At 43.9% G+C, this 16,189-nt stretch overlaps 1 protein-coding gene across 3 annotated transcripts in view; it reads left to right on the forward strand.

Annotated features, from left to right (window-relative positions):
- septin9b (septin 9b) overlaps positions 1-16,189 on the forward strand; it is a 67,885-nt gene that overhangs the window by 18,700 nt on the left and 32,996 nt on the right. The window contains exon 1 of one of the 3 annotated variants that reach the window (XM_071912904.2): positions 14,686-14,768. The exons of the other annotated variants lie outside the window; for them this stretch is intronic. Within the exon in view, the coding sequence (XP_071769005.2) occupies positions 14,717-14,768 (52 nt within the window). The 5' untranslated portion in view covers positions 14,686-14,716. Of the gene's footprint in view, positions 1-14,685; positions 14,769-16,189 lie in introns of those variants that run through there. 3 annotated transcript variants of the gene reach the window in all.

Genomic DNA, 16,189 nt, shown 5'->3' on the forward strand with positions numbered 1-16,189 from the left:
GTTTTGGAGCCAACATTCCCACAGTATGGGTTCAAACACCGTCCCATTGTGTGTGTGTGTAAGAGAACGTGTGTGTGTATGCCATGTTGTTATTCTGTGTGCCCATAATGTCTCTGTGTTATTGCGTAACCACACCTTTCCACTCTCAGTCTCTGCTGGCAGTCTTGCCTGGTTCTCTCTCGGGCCAAGGAGGCTGCGGCCAATTATTTGCCCGCAGGGAGAGGCCTTATTAGGGGTCTAAATAAAGGGTGACCTGCCTGGAGGGTGCAGGCTCGGAGGCTGGGCCCACCCTGCTCCGCGCCGCTCTGCTCTGCTCTGACACAGGATCAGGAAGGCAGAAACAAAAAACAGCAGTGCACTGACCTCCACCTTCACACCACTGATTGTAGTTTACTGTACTGTTAGCCCAAGTCAGATTCTACTGAAGGAATGACAAGGATGACATTGTTTACACTCTACTGCACTCTACTGCTCAATGACACTTTGTTATATTGCATATTGTGAGTACTACAGTTCATTTTTATTGGTGACATCAATATGAAGACTTAAGTTTCTATGTATGAGAGACAGGTGGTAAAGATAAAATTGGAATTCTAATTTGAAATTCAGTTTTTTCCGTATGGCTGTCAACCTTTTTCAATGCTAACCGTGTTTTTGGGAGTCTATTAGATAAGCTGCTTTCCTGTCCATTCAGTTGCTCCAAGAGGAAATGACATCACATGTGCACACACACACACACACACACACACACACACACCCTGTGCTTCCTTCCGTGCTCTGTCAGAGTGATTGTTTCCCCCGCTGTGTGACCTCGCTGCAGTGCACTTCCTCTCTCTGGGGTCATGTGATCCGAGTCAGTCGGCTTCCCAGCCAATAACATTGTGCGCTTTGATCTAAGCATCACAGAGAGTTAGATATACTGGGATGTTTATATGGTCAGCATGAAAAGGGCAATGGAGACACACAAGTCACACGCGCACACACACACACACACACACACACACACACACACACAAGGACACATACACTTATCTGATTTTCAACCCTTTATGTGACACAGGAGTATGAGGTGCTGTTTAGTTCAGTTTTCATCTCAACTGAATATCTATCGGTTTAGTGGTAAATGTTAAAGAGGTCCAGAGGTCCAGAGGTCAGGCAGCGGTAGACCAGCATGCCATGCAGCTCCTGTGTTTGCAGATAGGATGGATGGAAAAGAGAGTACAGAGGACTCAGTTTTGACTCATCAAATGTACAAATGAATCTAAATCGACACTTTGATTAACTGTTAAGGTGGTTTTCATTCAGTTCAAAATGTGAAACAATAGTTACTTACACCCTGTGTTACCTCTGTGTGTGTGTGTGTGTGTGTGTGTGTGTGTGTGTGTAGGCCACACAATAGGCAACTAATCATATACATAACCTCCACTGTGTGTGTGTGTGTGTGTGTGTGTGTGTGTGTGTCTGCGCGCTTCCTGTGGTAGTTTTCTAACATGTTCATTAGCTAAAGTGATTCTTACTAATTTAAACTTACACCTTTCCTAAATATATGTTGCAAAGAGGGTGTTTATTTATTTATTTATTTTTTAATTAAAATTGTATTCAACTAGGCTGCTGTATTTATCTTGTGACAAAGTGCCTGGGCTGAACTAATCACCATTTTAGAGAAAAAGGACTGTCAAATTTGCAGTAAGTACAAAATCCATGAGAAAACAAAGGCAGACCGCAGTATGTGAAGTTACTGCACTCTGGCTTGGTTTCACCGCGCTGCAGCTGCAGTTACTACGACTTCAAGCTATGCAGTAATGGCGCTATCCAGAGGAAAACTCATGGTGGAACTTGCATTAAAAAACAAATACCCAGATAATGGTAAGAAAACTGGCAAGCCAACATTACATACATAAAATAAAGGGCTAAGTTAATAGCACTGCCCCCCCTTGATGATTATTATAATGCTGAGAGGAGCAGAAACTGCACACATGATGCTGACTGACTCACTGGAAATGCCATGTAACCTATCAAAACATCACTGGCTCACCGTCAGTCTAAATGATGTGAGATGACTGATGAATCCAGCCTGCAACTTGAAAACACTCATAGTCTCTTCTTTTAGCCCAGCCTACGCAGTAAATGTAGTCAATTGATTTTTATTCAGTAATTATATTTATATTCTGATTGAAAACCTGATTGCTTCATTGATTAATTTTACAGATAGATGACATTTCTGAATGTATGTGACCATTATGTTATATTTTTTTTATATTCTGAAAAAAATGGAAATATATTATTAATATTTTATATTACCCAGCACCTGCCCCACTCTTCCCCCATCCCTCCTATATCTTGTTAATGAACTAGCTGTTTCATATTGGCGAAGCAACACCTGGATTATTTCAGCTGTACACTTAAAAATGTTATATTATATATCAATGAAAAAACAAAAATAAAGTACAAATACATGGATATTGGTAGTTACTGCACTTTGCCTTTGCATAATCCATGCAGTTGCATCAGGTGGTACAAAGGCAAAGTGCAGTAACTGCATTCTAGGGGTCATAGGTCAAATTTATAGTCAGCGTTTATATATACAAAATTTTACTTTATAATAATACAATACTTGAGCACATTATCACTTAACCTAACCATAACCTATTTTCCTGGACTTTGGATAAACTTTAAAGTCATTTTTCTCAGTTTCACTTTTTGCGTAGTTACTGCACTTTGGCTTTGTAGTGCAGTAGGCAGGTCAACAAATTTATGACAAAATTTTTTTATGAAAAAAAAAACATTGTTTGAGGGGAACAAGAAATAAATAATAAATAAATAAAATAAAATAAAATAAAATATTAGGGGGCATATAACAGGGTATTGTAGAGTTCAATACACATAAAAGTCACATGAATGTATTATTATGAGGTCACAGTAGCATTGCTTTGGAATTGATCGGTGACATTCCAACTGCACAGCAGGTGAATGTGTCACTTCTCTCATGAACTTGCGGTGAACAGCTTTGTTTTTACAACGGTTCCTGATTTCCTGAGACACTGAACAACTGAGACCACTGAGACCACTGAGACCACTGAGTCCACTGAGACCACTGAGACCACTGAGACCACTGAGTCCACTGAGACCACTGAGTCCACTGAGACCACTGAGACCACTGAGACCACTGAGACCACTGAGACCACTGAGACCACTGAGTCCACTGAGACCACTGAGTCCACTGAGTCCACTGAGACCACTGAGACCATGGCATCTCAACAACTTTTCACTGCCCTCAACTCAACTGACTCCAGTCCAGATGAAGACTCTGGCTACGACTCTGAAGAGGACGATTCGGATCAAATGGTCCGAGCGCTTCCGGCCAACGACACTGAAGCCAGTCCGCAGTTACTGGAGGCTCTGAGCGACCCGGTTGCTGACCCTGCTCCTGTCCCAACTCAGACCGTCGGGACTGACAGCACCAGCTCACCCCAGACCTGCAGTCTGTTTCTGCCAGTCCACAGCGTTTCCGGCTCACCCCAGACCTGCAGTCTGTTTCTGCCAGTCGAGAGCGTTTCCAGCTCACCCCAGACCTGCAGTCTGTTTCTGCCAGTCCAGAGCGTTTCCGGCTCACCCCAGATCTGCAGTCTGTTTCTGCCAGTCCACAGCGTTTCCGGCTCACCCCAGACCTGCAGTCTGTTTCTGCCAGTCCACATCGTTTCCGGCTCACCCCAGACCTGCAGTCTGTCTCTGCCAGTCGAGAGCGTTTCCAGCTCACCCCAGACTTGCAGTCTGTTTCTGCCAGTCCACAGCGTTTCCGGCTCCTCCCAGACCTGCAGTCTGTTTCTGCCAGTCCAGAGCGTTTCCGGCTCACCCCAGATCTGCAGTCTGTTTCTGCCAGTCCACAGCGTTTCCGGCTCACCCCAGACCTGCAGTCTGTTTCTGCCAGTCCACAGCGTTTCCGGCTCCTCCCAGACCTGCAGTCTGTTTCTGCCAGTCCAGAGCGTTTCCAGCTCCTCCCAGACCTGCAGTCTGTTTCTGCCAGTCCAGAGCGTTTCCAGCTCCTCCCAGACCTGCAGTCTGTTTCTGCCAGTCCAGAGCGTTTCCAGCTCCTCCCAGACCTGCAGTCTGTTTCTGCCAGTCCAGAGCGTTTCCAGCTCCTCCCAGACCTGCAGTCTGTTTTTGCCAGTCCAGAGCGTTTCCAGCTCCTCCCAGACCTGCAGTCTGTCTCTGCCAGTCCAGAGCGTTTCCTCTGACTGTCCGATCACCAACAGCAGCCAGCTGGGACTGAGCGGTCCTGCTGACCCAGGCTCCTGGACTGAAGTCTTTGGCTCCTACCAGAACTCCAGCTGCTTCCTCCCTTTCAACCCTGGCCATGGCAGCAACGGTGGGGCTTTTCTCCATGATGTGGAGGATATGGAGGTGGACTACAACCTGGCTAGCTCCATGGCCAGCAGCTGGCCCACAGCCAACTACCACCAAGCCACTGACGATGATGCTGTTGAGGAGATGGACTGGCAGCCGTCCTGCCGCTCCAACATGTCAGCTCCTGCCTTCATACCGGCTGCTTTGATTGAGGACGATCTCTCGGCTTGCTTTGCCGACCTCAGCCTCACGTCTGGACCTCAGTCCCTCTGTAACTCTGGCCTGAACACACAGACCACCTCCAACAAGAGAACCATGGAGACCATGAAGTGTGAGGGAGACATTATTCCCCCCAGAAAGAGAGCGAGAGCAGATCCATCTGCTGAACCTCTAGCCAATCAACACACAGCTGGAGGATGAACTTTTTTCACTTTTTTCAAACTTTTACTACAAATATTCATCGTTTTACTGTTGTTTGATTGTTTGTTGTTACATAAATATACAAAAACAACAAACTTAACTTGTGCACAGTATTTATTTTATTCAAATTAGATGAAAGAGAAGTGTGAGTTTGATAATGAAAATATAAATGTATGTGATACTGTTTTGTTATGAACTGGAATTACATCTAAAGTGGCCAGACATGAGAACAATCTCTGTTGAATTGATATAATGGTTATTTTTAACTCATATTCATGGTGGGTAAAAGCTTGCAGTGAGCACTATCTGGTTAAAGACTGTATATCAACACGTGTATAATGATATGTATACTATCATGACAAGAGCATGCAACTTGTCATGGGTGACCAGCTTGTAATATTACCTAGTCTATTACCTGTAGGCTAGTTGCCAATGATTATAGCAAAATCCTAGATTGTGCCCCCTGTTGTGATCCGGTTTCCAAAAACTGCTCCAGTGCTGTGAAGCAGATTTCTATGTCTGGACATTGGACAACCAGGTTTTTGATGACATTTGGTTCTCTAAAGAAGAATGGATTGGAAGATGAATATTATCATTAAAGGCCATTACAAGCTATTGATTACAAAAACATTCCTTTAAACCTCCCATAGCTGAACTGATCATTGAGGTTATGGCAATATTTTGACATGTAAAATATTTGATAAACCTGATCATTGTACTAAAGCACTTGTAATGTTCTTAGTGGCCATATGAACCCTAACCCCAAGTACATTCAGTCCAAAAGATGTTTTGAAGTTGACTTGTAATGATCTTTTAATGCTTTATTTAGTAATACACATCCAGCTAAAGCAATATGCGTGAATACATGAAATATCAAGACAAAGAGTTTATTTGTCATCTGGTATTAAATGTATGACAACTGAATGAATGAATTCACTTAAGATATTGTTTCCTGCCCTGATGTTACTTTCTCTGTGTATTAAAGAAACTCAGCTTCAGGCCTATATGCTCTGATTTGGAACAAAAACTATGGGGTGCCGTTTAGTTCATACCCCTTAACTATGTCGTTTACCACTGAACCAACAGATATTCACATAGTTGGAAATGATTTGTTTCCTAAACGGCACCCAATGCAGGAGAACCTCCACTATCAAGTCCTTTCCAATAGGCATCCTCTTGTTCACACACACACACACACACACACACGCACACACACACGCACACACACACACACACACACACACACACACACACACACACACACAAATACACACTGAACTGCAATAATAGTTAGATCCCTAATTAGCAGATATGGCATGTTGCTTTGGGCTTGAGGGCCTCAGTCAGCTGAGGTAACAGACACACAACCACACATATGCATGTAAGTACACACACACACATACACACATACACACACACACACACAACACTTATGTAAAACTAACACATGGTGCCAATTTCTTACATTTGGCTGTACCAATCCACATTCTCATAGCCTGAGATGCCCTCACTAAATGTCTTCCATATTGCTGCAGTACTGTATCCAGTTCCACCTTTCCCCTGTCATTACACATCGCAATTGACACAGAAACCGGAGAAGTCAAAATAGAGTGACCTCTACTTTAACAGTAACTCAGGGATTATTAGAGGTGGGATACACTGGCATGGTTTCTCTCCTGCTAAATCATTGTTTTAAAGGTGCTGCATGTAGCATTTTAAAACATCAATATATCATTGTCAAATTGTAATATACCTTGGTAAACAATTGAAACCATGGTCGAGACGGTTGATTCTATCTCATGTCACTGGTATTGTTAGTGTGTGTTTTTCAAATGAAGACCACATTTCCCATAAACCTCATTTCTTCCTGTGGCAAAAAGGATGCTACTATTTTGCCAAAAGGTTTCCTCTTTGACTTTACTGAAGACGATAAACATGGAAGTGATTTTTCCATCGGCCTTCCACCCCACTCACCATCTGCCGTTGTGAGAAACTCAGAAAGCCTCAGCTCTGTGAGTGCTGGAAGAACAGTGCCCTCTTCCTGTTTCGTGCTGTAAAGCAATCGCCCATTGTGTCGTAAAACAATACAGCAAATATCCTGCGTACCCGACCCTGTGGCACACAATATAAAATGCAGTGTGCAGGCTGATAGTGGCTGCCAATCTTCTCCTACCTGGTCCCAGTAACTATACTAATGTCTCAAAATGTGATAATTATTGATGTTTAAATCCTACATGTAGCATCTTTAAAGAAAACCTGAGCATTACCCCCCTCGTTGAAATGAAACAAACCTCCTACAGGCGGTCTGGGCTGAGGCTCACTTCAGGCTACAGGCAGTAGACTCATTTAAAGCATTCTGATTGGTATCTGGTCTGCAGCAGCGTGTTCAGCGAGACGGAGAAACCTTATCTTGACAGGCAGGCCTGTTGTTCATCAATCCATCAAACGCTGCAGATAGAGCTCTATCTGTCCACCATCTTCTGTCCGCTAGACAGAAAAGGCCTAGACCACCTGTGGCCAGAAATGGGACATTTCTTATCTTGCTTCAGACCAGGATTCAGATTTAAGAAATTCAGTTTCACCTTGGGACCCGAATATGTTGCTACTCTTCTCATGTAGGGACCTATGGAGGAGGAAGAAGAGGAGGAGAAGGAGGAGGAATACTATAACCATGGACAAAATCATTTTGTAGCATGGAGGAAAAGAAGAGCCTTCTTTTATACACCAAAGAAGGAATTCTCTCTTCTAAATTAGACAGTGGAGCGGTCATTAGACAGATGGGCCGACCGGAAATAGTGTATTCTTGTTGGGAAGAAGTTAGGTTATCATTGGGGTCAAACTCCTTTCGTCTTTTATTGTGACAAGGGGGAAAAAGAGGTACGCTTGTTTAAACAGCAGGGATGGTTTTCAGTCTTTCCATCTGAACCGGACGCTACTAGACCACCAGGCAGACGGGCATAAGGCAGAAGTGGCTGTAGAGTGTATACTTTTAATAAAGAATCCAATAATTTGACTGGTCTGGACTGCTCAGCAGACAGAGCCTGGGCCAGCGGAGTTCAGAAATAGACTGCGCACGTCTTCTGTGTATGCTATTATTGGGAACAGGGAATGACTCCTTTCTGCTTTCCCTTATTGGGAAAGAAACAGGTATTCATTATGAGCTGTTACCGAGGAGTCACTTTATTCAGTCCCACTGTGCTCCCTCCTAATGTGATGCAGAAGAACAAAAGAGATATCCTCATTTCAACCGAGCAGATGCGCTGAACTGGAATTCGTCCTTATTGCCTAAATAAACAGATTATCTTGTAGGACATTTGTTTTTCTAATTGGGGTGTAGTCATTATGGAAGAAGGAGCAAGAGGAGCCATTTGTCTCGTATTTGGATTGACCTTCCGAAGGGGGAGAAGGGGGCAGTGGAGGGCGGTGGGTGATTTGTCTCTGCCTATCCATAGGTCAGGAAAGGGCACACACACACATACACACACACATACAGATACTTTCTTTCTCTCTTTTGTTCTCTCTCATTCACACACCTACACATGCACGCAAACATCCACATGCATACACACACCCCGAGGCGAAGGCATATCCGAGGTCAATCCTCTCCCAGTCTAATTACTCTGGACTGATCCCAGACCATTAGTCAGCACAGCCTGTCGGCTAATTACCCAGGAGAGAGGGAGAGAGAGAGGGAGGGAGAGAGGATGGGAGAGAGAGAGAGAGAGAGAGAGAGAGAGAGAGAGAGAGAGAGAGAGAGAGATGGGGAACTGTTGTTGTCCACAGAGCATATCATCATGGCTAATGTTAAGTTGCTTATGTTGGTTCATACCTCTGAGGCTTAGCATTAGTGATGCAAGGTAAACTGGAGCCTGAGGAAGTTATTGTTAAAGCGTTGAGCCTTTCTCATTCTCCTGCTTTGGAGGAAATCATCACTAATTCAGTTGATCAGCTTTCTGTCTCCTATCCTACATTTCTATGTTTTTAGCTGATGCTCTTGTCCAGAGTGAGCAGAGAGGGGCTCTGGCTCAGTGACACTTTGACACAACACATGGCTGTTAATGGACAAGCTGGCTGTTGCAGGGATTGAACTTGTGACATTTAGCTTATGGGAGGGTCTCTCTAACCACTAGGCCACCCTGCCATCACTCTCAGATGCCACAGGCCCAAGTATTACTGTTTCAGAATCAGAATCATTTTTACTGGCCAAGTAAGTTTGCGCATACAAGGAATTCAACTTGGCGGATAGCTCCCGTAGGCCTTATTAAACTTAAAACAACACAAAATTATTAAAAGGAAATTGTATATAAAATGTTAAAAGTAGAAATTTGTGAATGTTTCATAGCATTGCTAATGTATGCCAGCCCATGGTGTTCCATAATGAGCTGAACTACAGACATTTCAGTTCATTCACACGTTTACAAAATTAAGTGGAAGGTAATCCCACCTGAACTCAGTTTATCCACCTTTTTAGCCTGATATAAATCATTATATAATGTAGATTATAATAATGTATAATAGAGAGATTTATAATGATTCGATCGTATGTAAATCATAGTAAGTACTATCAAAGTTAAATTATGCAAGGGTAGGATCTTTTAAGGAAAAAAAAAAGCTTTTCTAATTGATCTTTGCCTTAAAATGATCACCTTATGACATTCTTACAGCAAAATGCAGACTGTCCCAGACTTGTGTTGTGGTGTTCAGCAGCCAGAATAACCTGCACTTTTGCTCACTTGAAACCAGCGCACTTCTAGTCTGTTATGTCTGTCTCTCCAGTCCAGAAACACCCTCCAGTGTGAACAGTGTCACTTCTCATTATCCGAGCCTGAGCCTGTCGCAGTGGGTGCATGCCCCAAACCGGCCACCAGGAGGCAGTGTGTGACAGGTGAAATGTGGTTAGGCAACACAGAGCGCTGGCAGGCAGGTGATGCCAAGAGGTATCTCTCTTCTTTTAGAGCAGTTTAGTTCTCCCTCTCCCTCTCCCTCTCTGTCCATCCCTCTTTCTTTCTGTAATTGCAGCCATGTCAGTTTTAGTACCGTTGTGGTTGGATAGAGCTTGTCACAAACAATTCCAGGGTTAAGAGTTTGAATCACACTGGGGTCACACATGCAAAAAAATGCATCCCACACACACATGTTCGGCTTTTTCCATCTCCTGTTTGATACTGCAACAGATCGTAAAGATAGACACTCATTCAAAATAATGTCTCTGCAGCTCTTTGAAGTGCGTGGACACTGACCGGACCAGGCTTTCTTTCTCTGTCTATGAACGTCTTACATTGGACATGGAGATGGGCGGAGCTGAGACAAATGGGAACGGGACAGCCCTTCTGCCCCAGATAAATAGACACACACACACACACACACACACACACACACACACACAAAGAGAGTTCCCCTCCTCCAGATAAGGCTTTCGGAAGTTGGAGTTTACACTGAGCATCTGGGGGAAGTCAAGGGTTAAAGAAGTTTCCCACCACTGCTGAAAGACTTTCGTCCTTTTTAGCCGTCCCCTCAAATCCCACAACCGCAGTAAATCCCCCCCCCCTTCCTCCTTCCTCCTTCCTCCTTCCCTCAAATCACTTTCTCCTCCATGCTGCAAAGCGCACACATTTATGTATTTCACATGTGCAAAGACACACATGTGCACATGCATGGTACACACTCACAGCTCCCTTGTAAACATAAGGATACACGCACATTTCCGAGCGCACAACACACACACGCACACACACACACCCACCCCTACACACACACACGCACCCTACATCCTCTCACCGGGCTGGGAACATGACTCCTGGCAGAATGATCACATTTTGTCTTCCTCCGGGAGTTTAACAAAGCTGGAACAGTCCAACTTCGGATACACACACAAACATACAAACCACCTTTATGGACCTTTTTCCATTGCTTTAAGATAAAAGACACAATAGGGTACGGGCCATCAGAGCCTGATGAAGCAAACCGAGATAACGCAGTCTCAGTTGACATTATCTGCATTTATCTGCTGTCTCCCGTGACGAATCCTCCCTGTTGTTTATCCTCCAGATATCAGAGTCTGCTGTAGCTCCTTTGTCCCATAAACCGATGGGAAAATCCAGTCCCTTATCTTGGCAATAAAAATGAAGGAATGAAGCCAGTGTAATGAAGAGAAGGGAAACGCACTGTGCCAGTGTGAGCCACGGATTGGTTTTTTTTTAATGTCGTCAATCAAACACGGCTGACCTGGGAGGACTGATCTGGAGCCAGGGGTCGGGGCAACCTGTCTTCAAAATTCAGGATGAAATACTTTATTGCCATATCAAAGTTGCCAGAAAAATGTCAAGCTCAAGAAAAAAAATCTGATGAAAAATACATCAAATGTATGCGTACGTATTATCATCATCAGTCCATATTTCCATCAAATTTTCACTGGGTTGGCTTGGCTCCTCGGGCCATGAAATATGAATGTCAGCTGTCAAATCATGAATGATGAATAATTCAAAAACAAAACAAATGACAAAATGGGAAAAATTGAGGATAAAGACAAAAGGCAAGACACAGACAATACCTTTATTTTCAAGACTCTTATCCTCGATCACTACTCATAATCTGAAACCCCTTTGTGAATATGAAATTCGGTGAATGTATATGGTTGATCTCTCTTGCTTGGTTGGACCATCTGCACAGTGACAGGCTCATAATTAGACCCAGACTGGTTTTCGCAGAGGAGAAAGGTCCATTTGAGGTCAGTTTTGCTCCACATTCTCTGCTAATGATGTTTGGTCCTCTTGTTGGCTGATGGAGGACATGTTGGAAAGACAATAATTGCATGTTGTCATAACTGTAGTTTTGTGTGACTGATAACATTGTGTAGTTTCCAGATCTGCAGCGTAGGGGATGTGATGAGTAACGAAGAATTTGCAAGGCAGGCCCAGCTGCTGTTGCTATGTAATTAAATGGCGAGTGTGTGTGAGTGTGAGTGTCTGAAATTGGTCAGCAGCTTGTGGCTTTATTAAGATGCTTGATGTTGGTTTATATTTTGTCAGTTATTTGTACATGAACACACATACATGGGTTTGTGTGTGTGTGTGTGTGTGTGTGTGTGTGTATGTGTGTGGATGGGCAGATGGCCATATGTGCCACTGTCATGCCATCTGCTGGAATGGGTAGACAGGGGGAAAGACGGTTTCTACAAGTGTGTGTGTGTGTGTGTGTGTGTGTGTGTGTGTGTGTGTGTGTGTGTGTGGGCCCACAGTTGTCTCCCGTGTTTGTGTATTCATACTCACTAACTAGATTGATATTGCAGTTGAGTCTATGTCCTTCTCTAAGATGATACAAGAGCTTTTGGCCCTTAGGCATCAGTTGTGAGTCACACTGAGGCCCATCATTTATTGCTATAATGCAGCACCTCACTTCCACACACATTTGAACATTTCCTTGCCTTTATCATTGACGGTGTCTTTTCCCAATTTAGCCGATCAATAAATTCAGTTTTAGTACCAGTGCAACAGATTTTAAATTCTGAGGTCAGTTACAGGGTCAGAGCCCCATGCTGCCAATAACTAATTCAACATCTTTTCATCTGATGCTTCCCTTCCCAGTTTATGTATAAACCATGCAGACAGGCTGGCTTACACCATCAGCATAATGGAGGGTTAAAGAGTTTCTTGTTCAAATGCGACTAAAATGTGAGACAAAAAAGATGCTTGGATTTGATCTAGCTAAGCAGAAGTGTAAGAGCACAGTGCTAAGAAAGCAGTGCTGCATGGATAATACAAAATCATGCTGAGACCATCTGCTGCTGAGTCTACTGTATCCTTTGAGAGTTGAGAACAAAAACAACTTCTTTTACTTTTTGTGATTTGGGTTTGGAAAGTCCATTGGAAATCCATTGTTATGAGATTTCTTTTTTTTTCCATAAATCAAAATGAAGGCTGAGAACGCAAAGATACATGAGTCTTTAGTCCACACCTATAGTGATTGATTACATTGGTTATAGGACGATAGATAGATATATCATATAGATATATCTAATAGAATAGAATAGAATAGAACTTTATTGTTCACAGAAGATGGAAAATTCCTCAGCCGGGATCATTATATTTGCTTCTGAATGCAACATGGCAATGTCATTATTGTTGACACACTGAAGTAGGCAACTGTATATTAAACTGTTATGTTTATGGTTCAGTCACTTCACTCAAAGTCTATTATACCACCAACGATTTTAAACAATATGAATGCAAAAATAAAGAAAAAGGGGAAATCTTTTTCTTATTTCAGAGCGAACATTTAAAGAAATGTATGTCTCTTACTGTGTAACAGTGTTGGGTAGCAGTTCAATACAGGCAGCAAGGAATTACACTCTACTTTTTCTTGTATAAATCCTCAGTACCTCTTTTGCACTTCAGTACCCTCACCTTTCTCACCCTACAGATTAAACCTGAGTCTGGGATTAGCCAAGTGAGCCATGTACCAGAAGTGCTGCTTGGATGACTGACTGCCTCCTCACTTCTGAATGAACAGGCAGCTTTTACTGAATCACCAGGGATGCTCCACTCTCCACTCTTGCTTTGCGATATTTGGCACAGAGTTTAAAAATACTCAGATACAGTGCTGATCTGGGCTTGGATCTTAGGTGATATATCTGAGGTTTGCAGAGATGATTTAGGGATTTAGAGAATCTGACTGTAGATCTGTGGTTACGGGCAATTAGCTCCTTGAGAGAGGGCCATTATCTGGTGAGAGAAGCCTTGGCAATGGAGCTTGGAGGAGTGAACGGGGTGAACTTTCACCCTCAGTTGTTATGGTGTGAAGCGCTTGGTGATGTTACACAGGGGACTGCAGACATCACACAGGAGGAGAGGAGTGAGATGGAGGAAGCATGCGCAGCTGAAGATTTGGGGGAAAGGGCAAATTGCCTGGGATGAGTAACTCTGTGTTACACGTTCACTGCGCAAAACGTCCATCTTAACAAGTCATTTAGTCTCATATTCAGCCTTCAAATCTTATTTTTCTTAAAACAAGAAACAATACTGCCAATGGGGTGAGATAACGCCATTTCCTTCCAATGCAGTTTCACTTGTTTCAGGGATTTTCTACAAATGAGTGTCAGTATCTTGAAACAAATCAGATAAATAAGGCAGATCACTGCACTACTATCAAGAAAATGACACTTGATTCTACAAAATTCTTGGAACAAGTTGATTTGCATTGGAAGCAAGTGAAATTATCTCACCGCATTGGCAGTTTTCTTCACTTGTTTTAAGAAAATGATGATTTTAGGACTGAATAATAGATTAAATGACTTGTTAAGATGGAGATTTTTGCAGCGTTGGCCAACTAAAATGACTATGATATTCAGTGGTAGACTGAAGTGTTTCATGTAGCTCATGATGATTCATGTTTTTGCACAAAAGTTTCCCTTGTCTCTCTTCCTACAGCACTAAAAAGCTTTCTCTCATTCTTCCTTCCTTCCCCTGCCTCTGCACATGGAAGGTTTCTATTATAGATAATTAACATCATAACCGGGTTAGACGTTTCTGGAGGAGACGCGCAGACCGCACAAAGAGTTTTAATCACAGAGCTCCTTCCGTCTTCTCTTCGTTTTCGGCGTTGAGTCATCCCCCCCTATCCCTTGCCCCCGCAGATTTCAGCGAGGGGCCAGGGATTCCCCAGAAGGCCGATCCCCTGGAGCCGCTCTGTTTATTGTTCATCAAGGCAAGGCTCCCACTCCAGAGCCTCGGGAATAGACGGTACACGACGCTATCTGTGCATCGGGAAGCTCAAGACAGTTAGATTAAACTGTCGGTACAACATCCCAACAGCAGCTGCCACACAGACAGAGCTTAGCGGTCGGGAAGTCCGTGGAGTTTTTTCTTCCCGTATCAGACAGGAGTTTTTGTTCTTTGGCGAATCCACCTGGGACAGAGAGAGACAAGAGAGAGAGAGAGAGAGAGAGGAGAGAGAGATGGCGTCTGCTTGCGGGGAGATGTACCACAGCAGTGAGATGGAAACCCTTTGTGAGTATCTGCAGTTGTCTTTTCTGTCTGTGGGAGAGCGCGGCTGTTGAGACTATCGCTCTGCCGAGGCCGGCTGGATGACTGGTTTCCATTAAGGCCAATCAAGCCGAGGCATGATGTATCCTCTTCAGATGGGGAGATGTGGGAAATGGATGCGCAGAAACATCCCAAGACCTTTTCTCCCCCCCCCCCCCCCCCCCTATTTTTTTTTGTTTTATTGCAAACCTCATTGTTTAGTTGAAGTCGGGCTGCTTAGTTCTTGAGGGACGCTGTTCTGCTTCTTCTTACTTCCTCTTAAAATCCTCGTTTCGCTCTCTTGGGTTAAAGCAATATGTTCTCGGCTGAATTTTGGAGAAAACAATGCCTTGAAGAAGTGCATTTGGTTGAGCATATGACAGCTGAAAGTGTTGAAGGCTTTCTCTCTCTTTCTCTCTCTCTCTCTCTCTCTAGCTGTCAGAGTTAAGTAGTCCAGCTGGGAAAGCTTTGGTGGCTTAAAACAGAGGGAAAGACACTCTGGGCAAACGGCCCCCCATACACAAACGCTCACACCACAAATTCTGGACAATTTATCCTCTTTGCGGTCATCGCTATAAAAAGTAACACACGGTAAAAAACGCTGAAAGCAAACACATGCCTGAGTTACTGTGACCTTAAGGCGAAATGTGCAAGCTGGGGACTGAGGAATAAAATCAGTAGTTTAGTGTCAAGATATGAAGCACCTCAAACTGTGTACACATATACATACTGTTAGTTTATGTCATCTTTTTCCAGCGATTCAGTGCTGAGTAGAGGAGGCCACTTCAGAGTATGGAGATAAACCATCCTTCCTCTCTTCTAGCAAATCACACATGCTGTCTCCATTTGCACCACAGGGGAGCGGAGCAACCACAGAAAAAAAACACAACAGGAAGTCTCCAACAGACACAAGTCTTTCGCTGCAGATAGCTGGGCCAGGCCAGATGTTCCTCTTCTTTCCCTTCTTCTCTTCCAGATCCTCTCTCCCCCCCCCCCCTCTCCTCCTCCTTCTTCTCCTTCCCAATTCCCCCAGCTGCCCCTCACCTTCTCCTATTTTATCCTTAACCCTCCCCCTTCCCTTTCTCCTCCTCTCCTGCCCTCCCCTCTCCCTCCCTCTCTCTTGGGGGAGGATGTGTGTCACTGAGTCACTCAGTCCGCTGAGTCATGGAGGTGACTCTTTTAATCAGCTCCATATGTGCTCTGCCCTGATTGGCTGGCCTCCAACAATCAGCGCTGACCTCTGGTCCAATCACAGAGCTCCCCTGTGGGTAGCGTGCCAGTCACCGCCGCCTATTAGTCTCCAGTTACCTATCCAGCCCACATGATTTGATGCAACCCAGCGAGGGTTTTGAGCCTAAATGTCCCCGATGTTCCAGTGGAAACAAGACGACAATGCTAAAAACACA

This window comes from Centroberyx gerrardi, chromosome 3, assembly GCF_048128805.1.
Source record: "Centroberyx gerrardi isolate f3 chromosome 3, fCenGer3.hap1.cur.20231027, whole genome shotgun sequence".
Taxonomy (NCBI): domain Eukaryota; kingdom Metazoa; phylum Chordata; class Actinopteri; order Beryciformes; family Berycidae; genus Centroberyx; species Centroberyx gerrardi.